Source organism: Palaemon carinicauda, chromosome 30 (genome assembly GCF_036898095.1).
Source record: "Palaemon carinicauda isolate YSFRI2023 chromosome 30, ASM3689809v2, whole genome shotgun sequence".
NCBI lineage: Eukaryota > Metazoa > Arthropoda > Malacostraca > Decapoda > Palaemonidae > Palaemon > Palaemon carinicauda.
In genome coordinates this window covers 23,647,566-23,667,855 of record NC_090754.1, presented here as the reverse complement: position 1 = coordinate 23,667,855, position 20,290 = coordinate 23,647,566, and the positions used below count along the sequence as shown (strand labels likewise).

General features: G+C 40.6%; 1 protein-coding gene across 1 annotated transcript in view; it reads right to left on the bottom strand.

Annotated features, from left to right (window-relative positions):
* Positions 1-20,290, bottom strand: part of LOC137623429 (casein kinase I-like) — a 130,296-nt gene that overhangs the window by 108,997 nt on the left and 1,009 nt on the right. The window contains exon 2 of the mRNA XM_068354262.1: positions 9,302-9,342. Coding sequence (XP_068210363.1) covers positions 9,302-9,342 — 41 coding nt within the window. The remainder of the gene's footprint in view (positions 1-9,301; positions 9,343-20,290) is intronic.

The following is a 20,290-nucleotide window of genomic DNA, read 5'->3' as shown; positions in this document are numbered from 1 at the left end:
CGCCCTGACAGGGCACAGACGCAAGTCCCTCGAGTTGTCCGAGCGAGGGATTGCTGGTACTGAGAACCCCTCAAACCTGGGATCCCACACGGCCGAATTCTGGGTCTTCGCTACGAAGGATGGCACGAACCTGAAGGTGACCTCCCGCCAACCCTTCGAGAGAGCGACTTCGTAGGACAGTCCATGGATCTCCCCCACTCGTTTAGCCGAAGCTAATGCCAATAGGAAAACTGTCTTGAGGGTGAGATCCTTGTCCACGATGTCCTTTAGGGGTTCAAAGGGAGGTTCTGATTGCATCTTCAGGACCCTGGCCACGTCCCACTGTGGCACCCGAACGGCTTGCGGGGGACACGATTGCTCGAAACTCTTAATGAGCATCGAGAGATGTCTGGAGGTTCCCAGGTCGATGCCCCTCAGGAGGAAGACTTGGCCCAGAGCAGCTAGTACTCCCTTGATGGCCGGGATGGACATGTTGACCACGTCCCTGAGATAAACTAGGCAGTCCACTATCTCCGGGATGGAGGCCCTCAGGGGCTTGATGTTTTTAGAGGTGCACCATTTAGTAAAGGTGGCCCACTTTGCCTGGTAGACCGCTGCCGATGAATGCCTCAGGTAGCCTGACATCCTCGCTGCCGTCCCCGATGAATAGCCTTCACGCGTGAAGGCGGAGGGACCGAGGGTTCTCGTGGAACCTTTGAAAATGTGGTTGCCGGAGAAGGTCTGGCCTGTCCGGAAGGGGCCAAGGTGGAAGTTGTGCCAGTTCTTTTAGATCCACGAAACATTCTCTCTACGGCCACCAGGGCGCTACCAAAGTCATCCACAGGTTGTCCGCCCTCCTTACTCTGTTGAAGACCTGTCTGAGCATCCCGAAGGAGGGGAAGGCGTAAACGTCGAGGTTGTCCCAAGGGTGCTGGAAGGGGTCCTCGAATGCCGCTCTTGGGTCTGGCACAGGAGAACAAAACATGGGGAGCTGTGCGTTCAACCTCGTTGCGAAAAGGTCCATCACCGCTGATCCCCATTTTTGAATGATGGCTTTGGCTACTTCTGGGTGCAGGGACCATTCGGATCCCCCTACTTGACCCATCCTGCTGAGGCCGTCGGCTAGGACGTTCCTTTTTCTCGGAATGAACCTTGCTGAGATTCTGATCTATTCTACTTCAGCCCATTCCAGAAGTTCCAACGTGAGAACGCACAACTCCTTCGATTTTAGTCCTCCTCGTTTCTTTATGTAGGCCACTAACGTGGCGTTGTCGCACATCAGAGCCACGGTGTTCCCCCGGAGTAGATGGACGAACTCCAGGCACGCCCTTCGCACTGCCCGCATCTCTAGCACGTTTATGTGCTGGGCCTTCTCCTTGTCTGTCCAACTCCGTCTTGCTGACCTTCCGAGGAGATGGGCACCCCACCCCTCCTTTGATGCGTCCGTGAACAGGAGCATCTCTGGAGGGTCGGCTGCGAAGGGCATTCCCTTGAGGGTGTTCCACCTGCCGCACCACCACTCTAGGACCTCCTTCGTCTCGGGGAAAACCGGAATCACCTTGTGGGGGGAGTCCCTCTGGTTCCAGCTCTCCTTCAGATTCCACTGGACCTCCCTGAGCTTCAGCCTGCCCTGGGGGACCAGTTTCTCTAATGACACAAGGTGGCCTATCAGCCTCTGCCAGTCCTTTGCTCTCCTGGGCTGGCCCGACAGGAAGGGACGGAGGACCTGGTCTAAGTTGTCTAGTCTCTCCGCGGAGGGGAAGGCTCTCGCCAACCGGGAGTCTAGGACCATTCCGAGGTAGGTCATCCTGGTGGAGGGTATCAACTGGGACTTCTTCGGGTTGATGATGATACCCAGGACGTTGCAGAACAGCAGAAGCTTCGTGCCTTGCTCCCTCAGTACTTCCTCTGAGGCTGAAAGTAACAACCAGTCGTCCAGGTACCGAATCAGGCGAATGCCCTGTTCGTGTGCCCAGGCTGAGACCGTCGTGAAGACCTGAGGGGCTGTGGACAGCCCGAAGCAGAGGGTCTTGAACTGCAACGTTTGGGTACCCCATTTTACCCGTAGGTACTTTCTGCTGGAGGGGTGAACTGGAATTTGGAAGTAGGCGTCCTTGAGATCTACTGACATCATGAAGTCCCCTTCCCTCAAGGACGCTAAGACCGACTTCGGAGTGTCCATCTTGGAGTCGGACTTGCACACGAACTTGTTGAGGGCTGAGAGGTCTATGACCAGTCTCCAGGCCCCTGTCGCTTTCTCCACCAGGAAAAGCCTACTGTAGAACCCCGGACCTGGGTCCTTGACTGGTTCTATCGCTCCTTTCGCCAGCATCGCTGAGACTTCTTCCTGCGGGGCTGTCTTTTTCAAGGGGTCCTTGGGGGCTAGCCACTCTGCCCGCTGATCTGGTATCAGAGATGGGGGTTCCGCTAGGAAGGGTAACCTGTACCCTTCCTTCAGGACTGCCACGGTCCATGGGTCTGCTCCGTGGTCTTTCCATGCTTGCCAAGAGTGTTTGAGGCATCCCCCACCTGAGGCTTTGGCAGGAGTAGGGGGCCTCCCTCCCTATCTCCTCCTAGAGGCGTGGCCTGAACGCCCTCTTCTGGACGCTGCATAGGAAGGCCTATAGGAGGATTGAGCCGAGGCTGCTCCCCTACGGGAGGGCTGAGAGGACTGTGACCAGGCCGTAGTAGGGCTGTCTCTCCTGGGCTGGCTAGGTGAAGCCCGAGGAGGGAGAGGACCATCGGAGGTAGACCTTCTGTGTGCAGGTCTCCTCACTGGAGGGGTTTTGGAATCGCCCGGAGCCTTGAGTTTCCTGACCCTTTCAATTGACTCCTCAGCTGCCTTTGGGGGGAAAATCGAGTCGTCCCACAGGGTTAGGCTTCTCAGGGACCTCGCTTCTCTGCCAGGAAGCCGTCTAGTAATCTTGTTGAGGACCGTGTCCCTCCTCCGTAGGACCCAGTTGGCGGCCTGCGCTAGGGACTGGTAAGACAGAAACTTCAGGGCCTTACCTCCCGAGCTAATCAGCTCCTTGAGTACGGCCTGATTCTCAGGAACCGTGAGGTCGTACGAGGCCTGGACGCCCACCAATCCAGCCACGAGGAGACGTTCACGAGGTCCTTCGCTATTTCCTCCATCATGGTGGCTTCTGATGGAGAAAAGCAGATTGGCGCTGTAGAGGCCCTCTCTTCCGCCGCTCCCTGGCCTAAAACAGCGAGTGCAGGCTCCAGTGTACAGGCGCCTGCACGGTGGCCCTCCGGGAGGTAAACTTGCTCTGGGACTTCAGGCCCTGGAGCAGTTTGGAGGAACTCTGGTTCTTGGGAGCCTCGGCGTGGTTGGCCACAATCTTGTCCACGTGGGCTCTACCTAGCTTCACATCCCTGGCTAACGGTAGTGCTAGGGAGGGTCTCTGCTGGACGGGGGCATCCACAAGTCTGTTGAGACTGGACCGCCAGAATTCCTCGGAGTGGGGCTCGGGCTCGGGCTTGGGCTCGTCCAGCCTGTGGTATCTCCGAATGAGCCCTATCACCCTTCGATAGGCTGACACCTCCGCTGCTGAACCCTCCCCTTGGTCGTCCAGCTCCTCCGTAGGACGTACTGATGCTCGAGACGGGGCTCCTCCATCGGAGGTCTTCGTACGGGGAGAAGACAAGGCCTTAGCCCTCTCCATCTCCTGGGGTTCTGGCCGAAGGACGGAGGCCTCCGTCCTTGGTCTATCCTTCCTCACGAGGGGAGCCGTATCTCACGATCCTGACGGCTCAGGGACGCCTTGGAGGTCAGGACGCGGCTGCCAGACCGAAGGGGCGACTCTCTCCGCTGGGCGGATGGAGTTGGAACCTTCGTGGACTTATGCCTGTCTGCTGGGACCTGGAATGACGACTCCCTCCATTGGTCGAATCTGCCGCCGGACGAGTATCTCTCCGGAGAATGGGCTCTAGGATGCCAACTTGAAGAGCCCGGAACTGCTGCCAACTCTAAAAGTCTGCTGCGAGGGATGACTACCCACTCTTCGTCCGGGGAGCCACTTCTCCATTTTCTTCTGGGGGATCCGGAACGCCTACTACCGCGGCGAGACCTGGAGCGGGAACGAGAACGGGAGTGTCTCCTGCGGGCCTTCTCCCGACGTCTTCTGAGTTTCCTCCATGCTTCGTCCTCCGAGGAGCAGGAAAACGCCTCGACTGAAGAGCCCAACAACCTGTAGACTCGTTTAGGCGGGCCCAACTCACGCGCTGACGTAGGAGGGTTCCCTCGATGCTCGGTGGACGACGGGGCCTGCAAGAAGACGTCCGGAAACGTAGCAGATGGCGCTGGAGGGGAGCGCGGACGCTCTTCAGTGGGGAACCAGGTACCGAAGCCTTCTTCCATTCTCAGCGGGGACCTGAAGGGCGTCTTCGGGGGTACCACGCGAGGGGGTCTGATGGCGGCGAGTGTTCTTTCTCGGCGGCACCCTCGGCTGCAGATGTTCCTGAAAAACAAGCCCAAGAGGCTGGAGAAGAGTCAGGAACATTTTTCCCCCAAATAGCGTCATCAGAGGAGACGTGCCCTGCTTGCACCAGGACTCCGTCCCCCACACACACTCCCGTCCCTCCCTCAGGCCCCTCACTTGCCTGGAAAGACGCCACAACCCCACTATCCTGCAGATCAGACTCCTGGGGAAGGGCCACGGGCCTCTTCCCCGCAACGGACTTACCTCGTCCCCTACTCTGGGTAGGGGAGGGTGGTAGGGAAGCTCGGTCCGACAACATGTCCGGCTAAGCAACGGGAGAAGAGATGTTCAGCTTCTTAGGCGACTTCTTCGTCGCCGCCTTCTTTTTGGTGCCGTAACGCACCCACTGCACCTCGTTCCAGGACACGCACTCCGGATACGTGGCGGTAGGGGAACACACACTGCCCCTACACGACGAACACAAGGAGTGCGGGTCTACTTCAGGTTTCGACAGGAACGCACCACACGATTTACCGGCCATAGGCCCAGGACAACGACGTGGATGCTCCATGACGCAGTAGGAAGCACCACGAGACACAAGAACGCACAGGGAAAGCAAAGGGAAGAGCACAAAGGAACCACGTGAGACACAAAGGGGTCGGGGACACAAAGAGTCACACTGGGATTAAGCAGAGCGTCGAGATGACATCGCGATGCAACCAGAGAGCTTACTGGAGGTCGAGACCTGAGCAAGCATGCTCTCTGACCCGGGGTTAGCCTCAGGGCGCGTATCACTCCGCCTGAGGTTATCCCTCATAGAAAACGGGTATATGGTAAACTACACAAAACTCTGGTCGGATGGGAGGAGATCCCAGATACTCCTAAGAAAGTAGTTCGAGGTAAGTACTCCGTGTTGGAACAAACCTTCTTTGTTGCAATACACACCAAGTAGTATAATGACTATTTTATAGTATGGTTGATTGATCTAGTGTTAGAGACAGCAATTTGGGACGTTTCAAGTTAGATGTAATGGACGTACTGTATATTAGCGTACCATGGATGGCATGGCCAGGACAGAGCAGCAATGAGATTATTTAATTGTGAGCAACATCATTTGAGGGATATGATATAAAATGGAACTGGCAAGTTGTAACCAGAACGGGATAGGTGATAAGCAAGCGAGCATTGTGATTGGCTCTAATTTCATCCGGGGACAGACTCTTCCAGACTTTGCTAATACTGTATGCATCTTGGACACTTCAGGCCAGGGAACTTTGTGTTACTTTATACAGGGTACTGTTAATGAGAATCAAAGTATTCGAGTTCAGTAAATTTTTGTGGAAACAAACTGTGAAATTGATACATGGTGGGTGATTAGACTGTCCTGAGCTCTGCTTAAGGGGTATATACACCATACACTGACTGGACATACTGGAATTCCTGGTGCTCCTTTTACAAAACCATGATGTAATTTTTAATAATTTTACCAAAGAATCCATTTGGCAATATCTGTGTTAAATGGTGTGCATCTTATTATTTTAAAAAAATGCATGTCTTCATTTTCATAGTTAGTTTACTTTTGATATGGGATTTACAATTTTGGTATTTTTTCTTTCTTGTCTATGTTCCACTTATTACTGAGGATAGAACATGACTTTTCCAATAATTTTTCTTTACAAAATAGTTTTTTTTATAATTTGCTTAGTTTACTCTAAATATCTTACCCAGATTTCTCAATCACGTAATACCTTGTAGCCCTAGTAAATGATCACAGGTTGTATTTTTGATCATATAGAAAAAATTCACTTGAGGTTCATTTGCTTTTTGGGTCCCCTTCCCCATAAAGAAAAGCAAGGGGTGGGGGCCATAATTTAAGTGTTGTGATGGAGCCATTTACGTAAATGTAGGAAAGCAGGATTGGGGTCAGTAACCTGACAAGAAGTCTGCTTGCAATAACCAGTTTCTAACACAACAACACAAGAGGATAAGTCTTGGTAAGTGGAGGTCAATCGATTGGATTAAATCAATGAATTTGGGAATTAGTCCTACCTATGGGGAGTGGTGGGAGGGCAGCTTTGCAACTACGGGCAGTCATTTCTCCATCCAGTCCATATGCATTCTACATCCACACTCCACCAATATGATGGCACAACAACCGATTTATACATTTCAGCATTTGCTTCCATTGAAAATCACTTTCAATTTAAAACTCTTTCTATTTCTCATACTCTCCTAATCTTGTTTCATACTCCATATTAATATTCATTGCTCCAACATCTTGGCTTTTCATTAAATTCCATTTTAACTTTCCCCTTCTTGCCTTATATAGTTTTGCTGTATCACTTCACTATCTTCAATGGCAGGTGACAATTTTCAAATAAAATTTACCAAAGGTACTTGACTGCTGTTCCTCCTCTTGAAGGGATAGATAGCCTCAACCATGGTATTAAAAGCAAAAGAATCAGTTGAAGTGCACTGTTCCCAAGGCATATGAGGCTACCATTTCATCATCCATTCTCACTTGAGGGTCAAACCTGAACCTCAAAAGAACCCTTTTCACTACTATGCATGAGGAGCAAGGGAAACATTAATGACCTTAGGTAAGTATTGAAATAAGTCATTCTAAAAATAGAATTCTAAAACAAGTTTATCATTTCAATACTTACCTGGTAATCCTCTTACTAACATTTTTTTAAGCTTCTGCTTCCAAAGTTCTAAATAAAATAAAAATCGCCTACCTCCTAATGACTAGCCATCCCATAATGCCACCTATTGGAATGATTATTAACATTTACCAGGAGAATTCCCAACAACTGGTAGACTGAGCACGAAAGATCTTCATATAATTTGAACACTGCCCTACACATCCTAAACAATCTCTTGACATCACTGAAACTGGGGCAAGGGGTAAACAGATTATGTACTACCATTTAAATGAAATAAATTATAAATTTCTTTTATTTCAATCAATCTTTTCCAATACTACTCTTGCTAACTAACACACTCATCATGAGGTAGGCATAAGGGGGAAATTTGCTTTGGTAAGTATAGAAATAATCAAATCTAAAACAATTAAAATATGTCAAATAAGCTTCCCAAAGTCAACAGCTGCTTACCACATTCATGTAGATGGGCAGTGGTGGCCCTATAATACAGTACAATACTTTCATAGACTTTTCAAAAATTAAACCAGAGTCTTGCCTCTGTGCAAAAATTGTTACAGATCATTCTAGATTGTGGAAGTACTGTATCTCCAACAGTGACTTGACCAACCCTATACCATTTTATTTCTGAATCTACTTAACCCTACTGGCCCCACACAAAACTCGAACCTACACGCTTAGTTCCTACTTCAACCATTTACACTTAAAACTATATAATATGCCATTACAGTATTTAACATGTCTCCCTCCCAATGCTATTATACATACTAGTTACCAATCACCCACAAATTCTGCTCCCACTTTACAAAAACAATGCATGACAAAAACTTGAGGTGCTTCTCCACAGATGCGCCTGTAAAACTCCTGCTACTGACAAGACCTTGATAAGTAAGTAGCCAATCCCCTGATGGGACTTTACCTTTGTCAACTTCATACCCTGGTCATTTACACGCATGTAAGCTTCAATGATTGAAGACATCAGGAAAGCTGCCATTCAATTCTTCAACAAAAGCCATATAGGTTACTTTCCTCCAATGAACAAAATCCTGATTGGGGCCTTGACCTCTTCAGTCCTATCTGGATAGATCTGTAGAGTTCACTCTGAGAACACGATAAGCTCTGTTAGATCTCTAGCCATAATAAACTCTATTGACTGTATCTCTAAATAACATGTTTGCCCAGAAGTCATTCTTGACCTTGAACTTGGGAAACAAAGACACAACAGAAAACTCAAAGGATCTACACGGTAAATTGTTTTTCCATTTTGTGTTAGCAACGCACACAGTTTTTATTGGTCAAATTTCTCAGACTGTCAAGTCTTGAAAGGCTCAAATGGTGCTTTCTTCAAGTACTTTAGTCGAATACCATTGTCCACATATTTTATATACAAGTCTTCAATTCTCTATAAAAAAAAATAACAAAAAAAAAAAAAAACACTTGATAATCAACAAGCTGTGGGCCAAATCCAATCCCACAAGCTGAATAAAGGGAGTCAGCCTCAATCTGTAACCCTTGAAGTTTGGGAACAAAAAGTTCTTCCCATAGTACATTATTCATAATGATGTACAGGCTCCACTGATGTTGGTAAAGTTTATCAGTTACCTTAGCTAATCCATCAAATTACTTTTGAGTATGGGAGACTTTCTGGATTTACTCACTCACCAGATTAGTCGAATTTAGTTGAAGGCTACATACCACCACTCATAACCAAGACAAATTAGTACTTTTATAAATACAAATCTACTTTTATTGTATGCAGTTATTACAATGCAAAACATCCAGGAAGCAAATTTACACTATTACTGCATTGTGTAAATAAGTACTAGGCTGGAAATAGCTGTGAGGTTATGATGTCAACAATGTTGCATTAATTGATTTCAATATAATTTGAAAATTTAGATACTTTTATATTTATATTACTAACTATAGTTGAGAGTTATGTCTTAATACATTATTACCAGCAATTTCAATAGTATTTTACATAACTAGGAACCTCATATTAGTCTATTTATATAATTCTAATAAAATTGCACTCTTGTTTAATTCATTTTATTGAAATTTGTACTTCCAATTTCTACTTTTTTATCATACCCAAAAATTCCACTATTACTTGATTGCAAAAACCACCTTCAGATATGTGACCCCCATTAAAAACATTGGATTATCAGTGGTCTAGATATGGATACTGAATCAGCAAATTAAGAAAGCAATACAGAAACACAACACTGTACTCACCAATTTAATGGCAACATGTTCATTGTTGTACAAATTTTTCCCTGAAAGAGATAAAATTGTAATTAATATACTGTATATACTGTCCAAAGAAAATGCACATACTGTATTTCACCATGAATAAAACATGAAATAAAATTAGAGTATTAAAGTTCAAAATACTACTTAATACTTTGTCATTCCCTGTCAAAGAAAACTACCTAAGATTTCTTTTGTGAAATAAAGTGAACAAAACATCCACATCAAATCAAAGGCAAAGTGATTACTTAGCCACTTGTAGATTTTAGTTAAGGAGGAAAAATGAATACACAAATGTATTTTGAAGTTAACCAAGGCTGAGCTCAGTGTTCTCATTAGGAATTCTATTAAAATATGTATGCTGGTTTGTAGCATATCATGGTCCTGTAGCTAAGTACTCACAGGGCATACTCCCAAGGGAAATTTTACTTTTACAGTTATCCTATAATAAAATACCTTTGCAATGTTATTGAAGTTTGTTTCTATGAGGCCAATTATTCTTAATTCCAATAAAATGTATCAACTAAAAAATATAAGACTGCCTTCAATTGTACTGGCCAAAATTCCAGGCCATTAATAATTTGAAAGTGCCCTTAGTTCTGTATTTATAAAATCTTTATCTAACGAAAAAGTATATAGCCTATCCAATAATGGCTCTTTATACATCATTCTAGATTCAGGCATTTATAATACTATCCCCAAGACCTAAAATAATTACAATACTGCATAATATTAAGATAAATTTTCAAAAAGAAAATTATATCAACCTGAATATAAATTGTGTATTCATTAAATCAAGAATGGTGTGTGCAGTAAAGACACAATGTAATTAAAATATCTGAATACCAACACATTCATAAAATTTGAATTGGAATTTAAATGATAAAATTTGCTATTACTGTACAGTACTGTACTCACCTGAAGCTTGCCTATATCATTTACCACACAAGCTAAAAAATTCCCAGTTTCTTTCCTCTGAATGGGCTTAGGCCTCTATAATAGTACAGTATAGTAACGACAATCTAGCACCTAAAACTAGTAACAATGGCAAGACAGGCTCTACAGTCTTTCAATCTCTGTAGTTCTTGCCGTAGCATGTAGCTTTTATCGTTATACAGTATTCTCCAGTTTATAAATATTTTGGTTATTAGTGAATGTAAGAGGTCTTCTGCATATGTTGTTCAAGAGAAGTTTTCCGGAGCTAACCTTGCAACTTATCATACTATATACAGTATGAGATCAATGGGGAAGTTCTAAAGTAACCCATTCAAGTAATTCTCAACATGTTCCTAACACTAATAATTTCAAGATATTAAAAATCCTCATTCTGTAAAATGCACATACGGAACCTTTCAAGAAACTGATTATAACTAAGACAACCTAAAAAAAATTCAAATACAATTGAGAGGAGCAGAACCATGGGGATCAAATATATTTGAACTCAAAAAATAAAATAGTTTTTTACCCAAGAAATAAACCACAATTTGGATATCAAAAGGGAAATCGAGACCTGCTAGAACATAATTCACTAAACTATTTACATAGTCATAAAATTCTGACATACTCCTCCTCAACTGATCAGCAACCATGTTTTTCCTTTCTAATCTAAACTGATCAAGATCATCAATAGTAATATACTTATAGCAGCCTACATATAAAGGAGTGGGAGAAAATGGCAACAGAGGAACCACAGGAAAGCTCCGAAAGCACAACAATATTCAGAGGACACTCAATCATCACTAGAAGCAAAGTCCTTCCCATGCTAGTTATCCCTCTCTTCCTCCCTTGTCATTCATCCATAAAGAGACTAACACAGTCATCACATCTCTTGTTAACAACACATTTGTTTTCCTCAACACAGGAGAGACTGAATATGAATTTCAGTAGTCACTGTAAAACAATTTGTCTAGTATTTAATGCTAACACAAATCTTTGTAGACTTGGGACTCATCTGATGGGTATAACAAGAAAGAAAAAGAAACAACAACAAATTCCAGGAAGCACTAACTGTCACTACACCTGGAGTGAGTGTAGACACGTAAGAACTGTCACTACACCTGGAGTGAGTATAGACAATTAATTTCAAATCTGCAACAATTAAGGAGTTTAGAGTTAAGAAGAAGGCTACCAATCTGGTGATGTAACAGAGACTAAGGGTTATCATGCTAATAAGGAAAAAGGTCTGTACTGTACAGTATATAAATTCAATGTAACAAACTTTGTATTTCCGAATTAATCCAAATTAATTCTAGGGAAATAATGATGATTTGTCTGACATGGACTTTCAGAAATTCAACAAACCCAATCTGCATGCCTTGTTGCTTGAAAAATACTGTACAAGCCACACTTCTAGAAGTAGCTAAAGTTGAGAAAAGTAGTGGATGGAAGATTATAACAAATTAGGCCCAGATGAACCTCCCATGTCAACTAAGAAGCTTTTCCTTCCAAAGAATATTAAGCAGAGGTTTGGTATGATAGCTACAAAACCTGGAAACAAGACATCCAAGACACCAGCCCTGTATTCTCATTACCTCTTGATGACACCAAGGAGAGCAAAGTCTTAATTGACTATCAAATGGAAGATGCTAATTTTATGACTTCTCTTTCTTTTACTAAGACTGTTTTTCCCCTTTGGAAACCTATCAATATTATCGGGATTTACAGAATTTTTGAAGTTTGGCTTTTTCTAGTACTTAGCTTCATGATCTATGAATGAAAATTTTTTGGCTATCATTTAATTCCTTCCTAAGAAACTTATGCAGCTTGGCATTCATAGATCTCCTGCACCTAGGAGGTGCTTCCCAAGGAAGAATTGTCAAACCAGCATATGCCCATTCTTACAAAATTTATAAACAAAAGAAGAACATAATTTCCTTTCCAAAGCGATCTCTCAAGGTAAAATTCCTTCCATGAACTTAGAATGCATTGGGACATCTGCTTTTTCCATAAATGATAAAAAAAAAAATGTTTAGAGGGGTTAATTAGGAAAGGTATTCTTATCTGGATTTTCAGTTAACATCGAAACCTCAACATTCAGTTTCTTGTAAAACCAGTCATTCTGTAATTTCAACCGTGAGAACATTTGCTTCCCAACACTTTTTTGGGCACACTAAATTCAAAAGAAAAAGCATGTCAAGAATTGTTCCTGTGTAGCAACTACAAATCACAAATTTGAAGTTATGTATCATAGTTTCAAGTCTAAGTACGAACAAGGCTTGCTATCTTTAAGAGAACAAAGATGGACTTGAATGCAGATATCCGAGCAGCAAAGGTATTAAAGGAGAGTTATCCATCTTTTTCCACCATTCACCCCATAAACAATGCTTACTCAAATCCCTTACTACTACCAGGTCAGTTTCTACTTTGGAAGGAAGAAATGTCCAATGCCAGAGATTTTATAACTAGATTCATGTTTCTACAATCACACTGTCTTTGTCTCAAAAGCTACAGGATGAAGACCAGTATCAAATGGACTAAAAGTTTCTTTTACAAAAAAATTTCTGATGGAAGCAAAGACCCCAGTCTTAGCTACACTTCAGACAAGACTAGGTGATAAGACTACGATACTTATTTCTACATACCATTCTACTAGAAGTTTTCGCAGATTTCTTTGGTTTGTTTTCTATGGAAAAGTATACCAGCTCTGCACAGCATGTTTTGGCCTGTGATGTCACCATTATCAAAATAGCGACATCTTCTGAATGTAAGGCCCATACTGTACTTTAGACAGTTGGTTGATGATTGAAAGACCTTTACAATGGAAATTGAAGGCATAAGACATTAAATCATATAAAGATAATGCTCCTTCTTGAACTTTCCCAAATTGAACTTAACTACGACCAAAGTCATGACATCTATGAATGAAGATAGTGTAGACACTAAGGTTAGGGCTTCTAAGAAAGAGAGAAGGATAAAATTTTCTAAAATTCTGCCTGCAAAAGATTGTCTACCTGTAAGTGATAGGTTCTCATTTAAAAGTAGAGTACTAACTAAAGTATATAACAAGGTTGAGGATGAGACCTTTTCAGTTTAACCTGCAGAACAAGTGACGGGAAAGTTGAGTACTGTATAGGACTCATTTCTAGTGTTGATTCCTCTTGTGTAAGGCCTTGTCTAGAGTGGTGGTCCGACACACCATGCCTTCTGGAAGGAATCTCTAGAAATGAAGCATCCAGACCTCACTGTATATAAATACTTCTAAGACTGGTTGGAAAAGAGTTATCGGGGACCAAGAGAACGAATATCATATAAACCGCAAGAACTGCAAAGAGTCTAGAAAGCTCTAAGGGTGGTAGAGTCTATGGAAAGAGGAAAGCCAGCTGCAATGATCTAAAACAATACTCAATACCAACTTGCATCAAGAAACAGAAGGACCATATTCAAATAACTGAGCAAGAAGAACAAAGCACTCCCAGATGAATGGTCCCTTCAGCCTAGTCAAAAAAATTTTTATGGAGATTATGGGGAGCACCAAACAAATACCAGGTACAGTATGTTATCAAAAGCAACCAATCACAACTTTCAATACATTACTCTGGAATACTGCATCGTATTGAGCCTTATGGAAGAAAAGGCAACTTTTAGAATTGACTGCAAACCTAATACAAAATGAAGTAGAGGTTGGTGCTATATAGGCTGGATAGATCTAAAAGCAAAGAATGGTCAGATACAGGATGCAAAGAGGGATAAGAAAATAAATAAAGCAAGCATTTGTCCAACAATTTGCAAGGATTCCACTGCTGAAAACCAAACATAATAATATCAAAACCATGGCAGAAAGGAAAAAAAAAGGATAACCATGGCAGAAAAAAAAAAAAGGATAACCATGGCAGAAAAAAATCAAAACCATTCCTTCCCTTTTGAAACTTTCACCACAATACCTTGTTTTTTATTCTTTTAAATTATTGGTTAACTACAAATATGATATAAAACTTCTTAATGGATGAATCTTAATAAACATTAGAAATGTTTTAATACAAATATATTTGGTTTTGTGATTTACTTCACAAAGCCAGAATATGGACAATAAAATGTATATTTCCTTCTTGTAATAGGACAGGATATTTAATACTCCTCTTTCATAAGTATCGTCATAAACACAAGCTTATATTGATGGATAAATATAATAAAATAAAAAAATTACATTCATTAGAACTGAATGCATATATGTATGTATAAGTCCCAACTACTCTTTGTAGAAACGTGGGCATTAAGGAAATGGAGATTATGAAAAAAGTGTGACCATAGCATGTTCAGATTCATATTGAAGAACTGTAATGGGGGAAGACTACATTACTAACTAGAGAGGCACTCAGAGTGCAGACCTTTGCCATGGCAGCTTATTTCTCAACCTTGACCTTACCATGCATTAATTGGCGTGGATTTTCATACACTCAAATATGAACCAAGTTTGAAGTCTTCATGAATATGATGTCCAAACTTACAACTGATTATGTGAATTGGAGATTTTACTTCAACCGTGACCTTTGACCATACGAAATTTAATCATTTCCAGCTCTTTACATAACAGTTAGCCTAATCCCTGCAAGTTTCATCACTCTACAATAAAAATTGTGGCCAGGAAGCTGTTCACAAACAAACACAAAGACGAGGTAAAACATAACCTCCTTCCAATTTCGTTGGCGGAGGTAATGAAGAATTACGAGACTAGAAATTGGAAAAACTGTGCTAAAAAACAGACGATGTGACATATAAGAAGGTGAGAATAACAGTTTGTCAGAAATTCAGTAGACATGAAAGCAGCAGGACGATAGGGATAAATGAAGATTGGACCTGATTGGAATTAATGAAAACGAAAGAAAGAACAAATATAAACATTCATGATGATAAGATTATTATATCACGAAACTGACAATGTACTGTAATGCTAATTGCTTGGTGCAGCTTGTGCAGTTTATCCACTTTTTGTAAGGTTAAAGGTATATACCAAAACACGAATAGATTTGGCTCCTTATGTGCCCCAAAACTTCAAGCGAGTAAAAAATATGTTATGGGTATGAAACACTAAAGAAAAGGCTTAGGAGATGCACCTCTTACCAGTATGCATTGCTGCATTTCACGATAATTCTTAATCTCCTAGGTCTGGTGAGCCTAATGCGAGTGGTTATGTAGGATGGGGGACAGGTAGGCCATAACTCCCAAGGTGTCCAGGTCCAACCAAAGTATCGGTAACAAGGGTCAAACAAATGGATGCTATTGGTGGTTTTCACAACTTCCTATTACTGTACTAAAATACACGAGTTACCTCCAAGATCTATAAATTCCCAGTTTATAAAGATTAAGCAATCTATTTTCAGGTCAATAAAGAAAGTTGCTGACATATTGTAAGTAATAATTATTGTTGTTATATATTATAGTAAATCATGGATTAAGGTTTACTAATAAAAGGATACGTTTGATATAAAAAACCCCAATTTTCTTTGAAAATAACCTTAATTTCCATCGCAAGTAAATATTCAATAAGATATACTGTACCCTAATATATCCTACAGTAATGGGGCCCACCCAATAGGAACTTGGGGTTTTGGGTGGGGGAAAATTTACTGGCGAATCGATACAGTAATAGTAAAACTAACTATTTCTTCTCTACAGTCTACATTATTCTCTGGGATGACTAACAAATCCAATAAATATTACAAAAAATAAGGGCATCCTCTTCCACTGAAATATTTATTTCACTCTTTTGTTTACATTTTACAAACCACAAGTATCTATCTAGTCCAGTTCGTGCATAACTTGTTGCGCAATAACGACTTTATACTTCCTGCGCACAAGCCATCCTTCCATTTTCTTTCTACCAATGGAATTACTCATGTTCGTTCGCTCGTAAACGGCTCCTCCTAACTTCCCCTACCATAAGATAAAGTTTACAATACTTGGGCATGTTTGTATGCTTGAGTGTGACGTAGGAAGTTCTGCGACACACCGCGTTTTCTTAGGACAACTTCTCAGTTCCTTTGTAGCTGTGTTATATGTTGGGTGTGCGTTATGGAACGCAATGTAACAAAGTGTATCGACTGCCATTATGGCTATTTGGATGCTATAGCAACGTTTCATGGAAGTGCAATTCTGCATTGGCTTTAAGGGAAGACCAGTACATTTTCCACTGTAACTCAACTGTAAAGATTGCTTAGACAAAAAAAAAAAAAAAAAAAAAAAAAAGAGAAGAAGAAGACACTAATAAGTATGAGGGGTTTGCTCTCCGGGTAGGTTAGGTTAGGTGGATTTATTAGGTTTTGTGGGTCTTTACAAATCTCCAAAGTGTTAATTAAAGACGGTTTTTCCTATTTTTACCCACCCAAAATCCCAGGTACCCTCTGTGTCCATCGGGAAAGGGGGGGGGGATAAAGTTTTAATTGCGGTGGAAAAAAGGTCAAATTAATTGAAAGCACATTATAGTAGGGAAAGTTGTCTTTTCCTCTTGGAAATGGATTTCCTTGATGTTCTATAATTTTACCTACAGCCCTTTATAATTATATTACGGAACAATATTTCTGGCCAGAATTTTGCATTTCCCGATCATTATACTGTACTGTATACAAATATGAGCCATTGCAGAATCAAGATTTTTAGAAGCGAGAAATTTAAAATAATGCATTTCAGTACACTAGTCAGAAGTTACAGATATGCACAACCCCACCATAATTAGTTGGAAATATACAGAGCTCATGTGTTCCATACATTGTTTCAGGTACAGTACACTACATGTAGCGAGAAAGAGAACTAAGACACAAAAATGTAGCAAAGATAAGAATGTATCAAACACAAAAATGTAGCAAAGATGAGAATGTACCAAACACAAAAATGTAGCAAAGACAAGAATGTATCAAACACAAAATGTAGCAAAGACAAGAATGTATCAAACACAAAATGTGGCAAGGACAAGAATGTATCAAACACAAAATGTAACAAAGACAAGAATGTATCAAACACAAAATGTGGCAAGGACAAGAATGTATCAAACACATAATGTAGCAGGGACAATAATAGGGTTATATCCTAACAAGGCGTGCTATGTCCCCCACCTACTCAGTCCTAAAACAGCAAATAGTGTACATTAAATTAAACCACTAATTATACAGATACATGGAACCTCACAACTTCCAATTTATACAACCACAATATTCAATACCTTAAATCTGAGAGGTAGAAGCATATGGTTCCTCTGAATTTTGGGAGTTCTACTTCCACTTTTCTTTTTGAAATAGGAAGGTTACCATTACCTCTCTCAAAACAACAACAATAAAACAACACGAGTATATTTTTACATGTAAATTCTGCAGTAAAGTTATTGCTCACTTGCCTTTCATATTCTCCATTTGAAAAATTTCCCAAACCACACTTTCTGGTAACGAATTCTATTTACGCGAGAAAAATTAGAAATTTACTCTAGGTACTTTATCAAGAGAATATACCAAAGGAGTAATAATATCAATAGTATAAAACTAACTTGCTGGTATGTTGACAGGTACACCTAAATGAATAAAGTACAAACGCTTGCCAATGGTAGAATAACTCGCCTATAGGCCTATATGTCTGCCAGTCATTCCATGGTGAAACAAATTTAAATGAATTATTGTTCACTACAGTGCATTATTCTAATTTTTTTTTCTCAGAATAAATACAGTATGTAATACTGAAATATTGCAATTGTTATTTGTTATACTGTACAGTACTTGTGATGCTTCAATTAGCCACGAATAGTCAAAGTTATCTAATCATATACAGTACAGTATATCAATTTTATTTATGATATTACACATGTTGCATGGTTGATATAAAATCAATCGATATTAATAAAATTACATAACTGAACCCTAACATAAGGGGTACACAACGTTCTTCCACAATTCGTACATAAATTCTAGTAAAACAGGGCTGTTTCATACATCAAACAAATAACAAAGCCTGATGAATCTGAAAATTTGAATTGAAGGTTGTAAATGCTACAATGTACAGAATGCTGAATAATTTTCATCAGGCAATTTGCATTTTCACTATAGAATTTGGACTGCATATTCTACAGTATGTTTGTTGGTTTATTTCTGATTAGGTTGTGAAGGCTACGATTAAGTATATTATTATCATCATTAGCTAAGCTACAACCCTAGCTGGAAAACAGGATGCTATAAGCCAAAGGGCTCCCACTGGGAAAAATAGCCCAGTGAGGAAAGGAAATAAGGAAATAAATAAACTATATGAAAAGTAATAAACTATCAAAATAAAACATCTAAAGAACAGTAACATTATTAAAACATATCTTTAACATATAAACTATATTAGGTTGAATCTTTGAAGAAAACAAATAGGACCATATTCCAAGTTTCTTAGCATACATCTTGAATAAGTCAGGATATAATAGCAATACTCTTGACATTGGTTGGGTATTATACACATGTCAGCTTACCACTGTTAAGGGAGTTGTACATGTAATTATAAGCATAATAAATGTTTAGAGGTCTTTTTGTGCCTTTCAGACTAAAAATCAAATGGAGTCTATTCACCATTTCATTGTAATTAGTAAACACCAAACTCTGCCATTCCATCGAACTCTATCCAAAAGACAATTTCTTACCCAACCCAGTGAGGAGAGGATTTTGACATCAACACCTACTTTGATAAACAGAATACCCACATATCTTTGGAGGACACAGGTTAAGTTGCACAGAAAAAGGACAGCAATCTAGACAATTTTCATTCAATATATAATACTGTACATAAATTCCTAGCAAAACAAAAAATTTGCTAAAAAATTGACAAGCTAGCTATTTTGGCATTTTTCTCTACATGTAAGACTAATAGAGACTGGAGTATAATTAAAACATGAACATTTCACTGCCGAAGTTTGTTTACTTTTGGGAGACTTGACGATTAGTTATTGCACATGCATTATTTGCAACTGCCTAAGGCAGATAGAGTATTCTGTCTTTTTATTTAAGTATTAATAATTAGCTCGCCTATTAAACTAATTAGGGGATTCCAAGGATTTATGCATAAGGTCTTGGATGTTGTTTTGCAGGACACATTTCCCCTTCTCCAATTAATTTCCAAGATAACTTCAGTCATATGAAGAAAACTCCTAAAGGAGAATTCAATAAATTTGAAAATTGTGTAATTTCATCCATTTCTGTAATTTGTTATAACAAAAACTAACTCCACTCACTATAATACTATTGTTGCTCATCTTAAAGAAAAAAAAATCACAGAAAAATATAACCCAGAAGGTTGGCGTGTGGAGCACATCCCCGTACCGCTTGCCAGAAGTGGAGAGAGATCATGTTTATTTGTGAACTATGGAAATGTCATTTGAGGAATGTAACATAAATTAATAGTAATTACTTTAATTACCCCCCTTTTACAAAACATCTAAATTTGTTAAAGTTTTTTATGTAGTTCTGACCAATACTGCAAATCAATCATTCAAAAGTGTTTTCATACCTAAAAACCCTGGTTTCCCACGGGGGGCCAGTCTCTAATACTCTATCCTCACGAATGAGTGATTTGCCTCGATATTCTTGATCAGAAATGCATAAAAGCCAAGATACTTAATATCATTATTGATCTTAAAAGTTTTCATAACTTCTCATATAGTTTAATTGATATTTCTTTTCCTCACTGGGATACTTAACCTGTTGGAGCCCTACTTTTCCAACTAGGGTTGTAGCTCGTGTAGCCTAATAATAATTAGTTGGTATAATGTAGGGTGTGTGCATTCAGGTAGAAATTAAAAGGCTATATTTACCTAAAATTCTAGCACAACTCATCTAGTAACAGGTAGACAGGGCCAAGCTTGCTGCTACCTAAATAGTGGTTAAAGACAGCCTATAGTACAACTACCTGTATACCATTTAGAAATAATTTCATATGCTATGGTATAAGTTGGAACACAGTGTCCTGGGTCGCAAGGTGAGAAGCCTCCCAGAGGCATCCTAACTTGAATTAAGGGGAACAGGG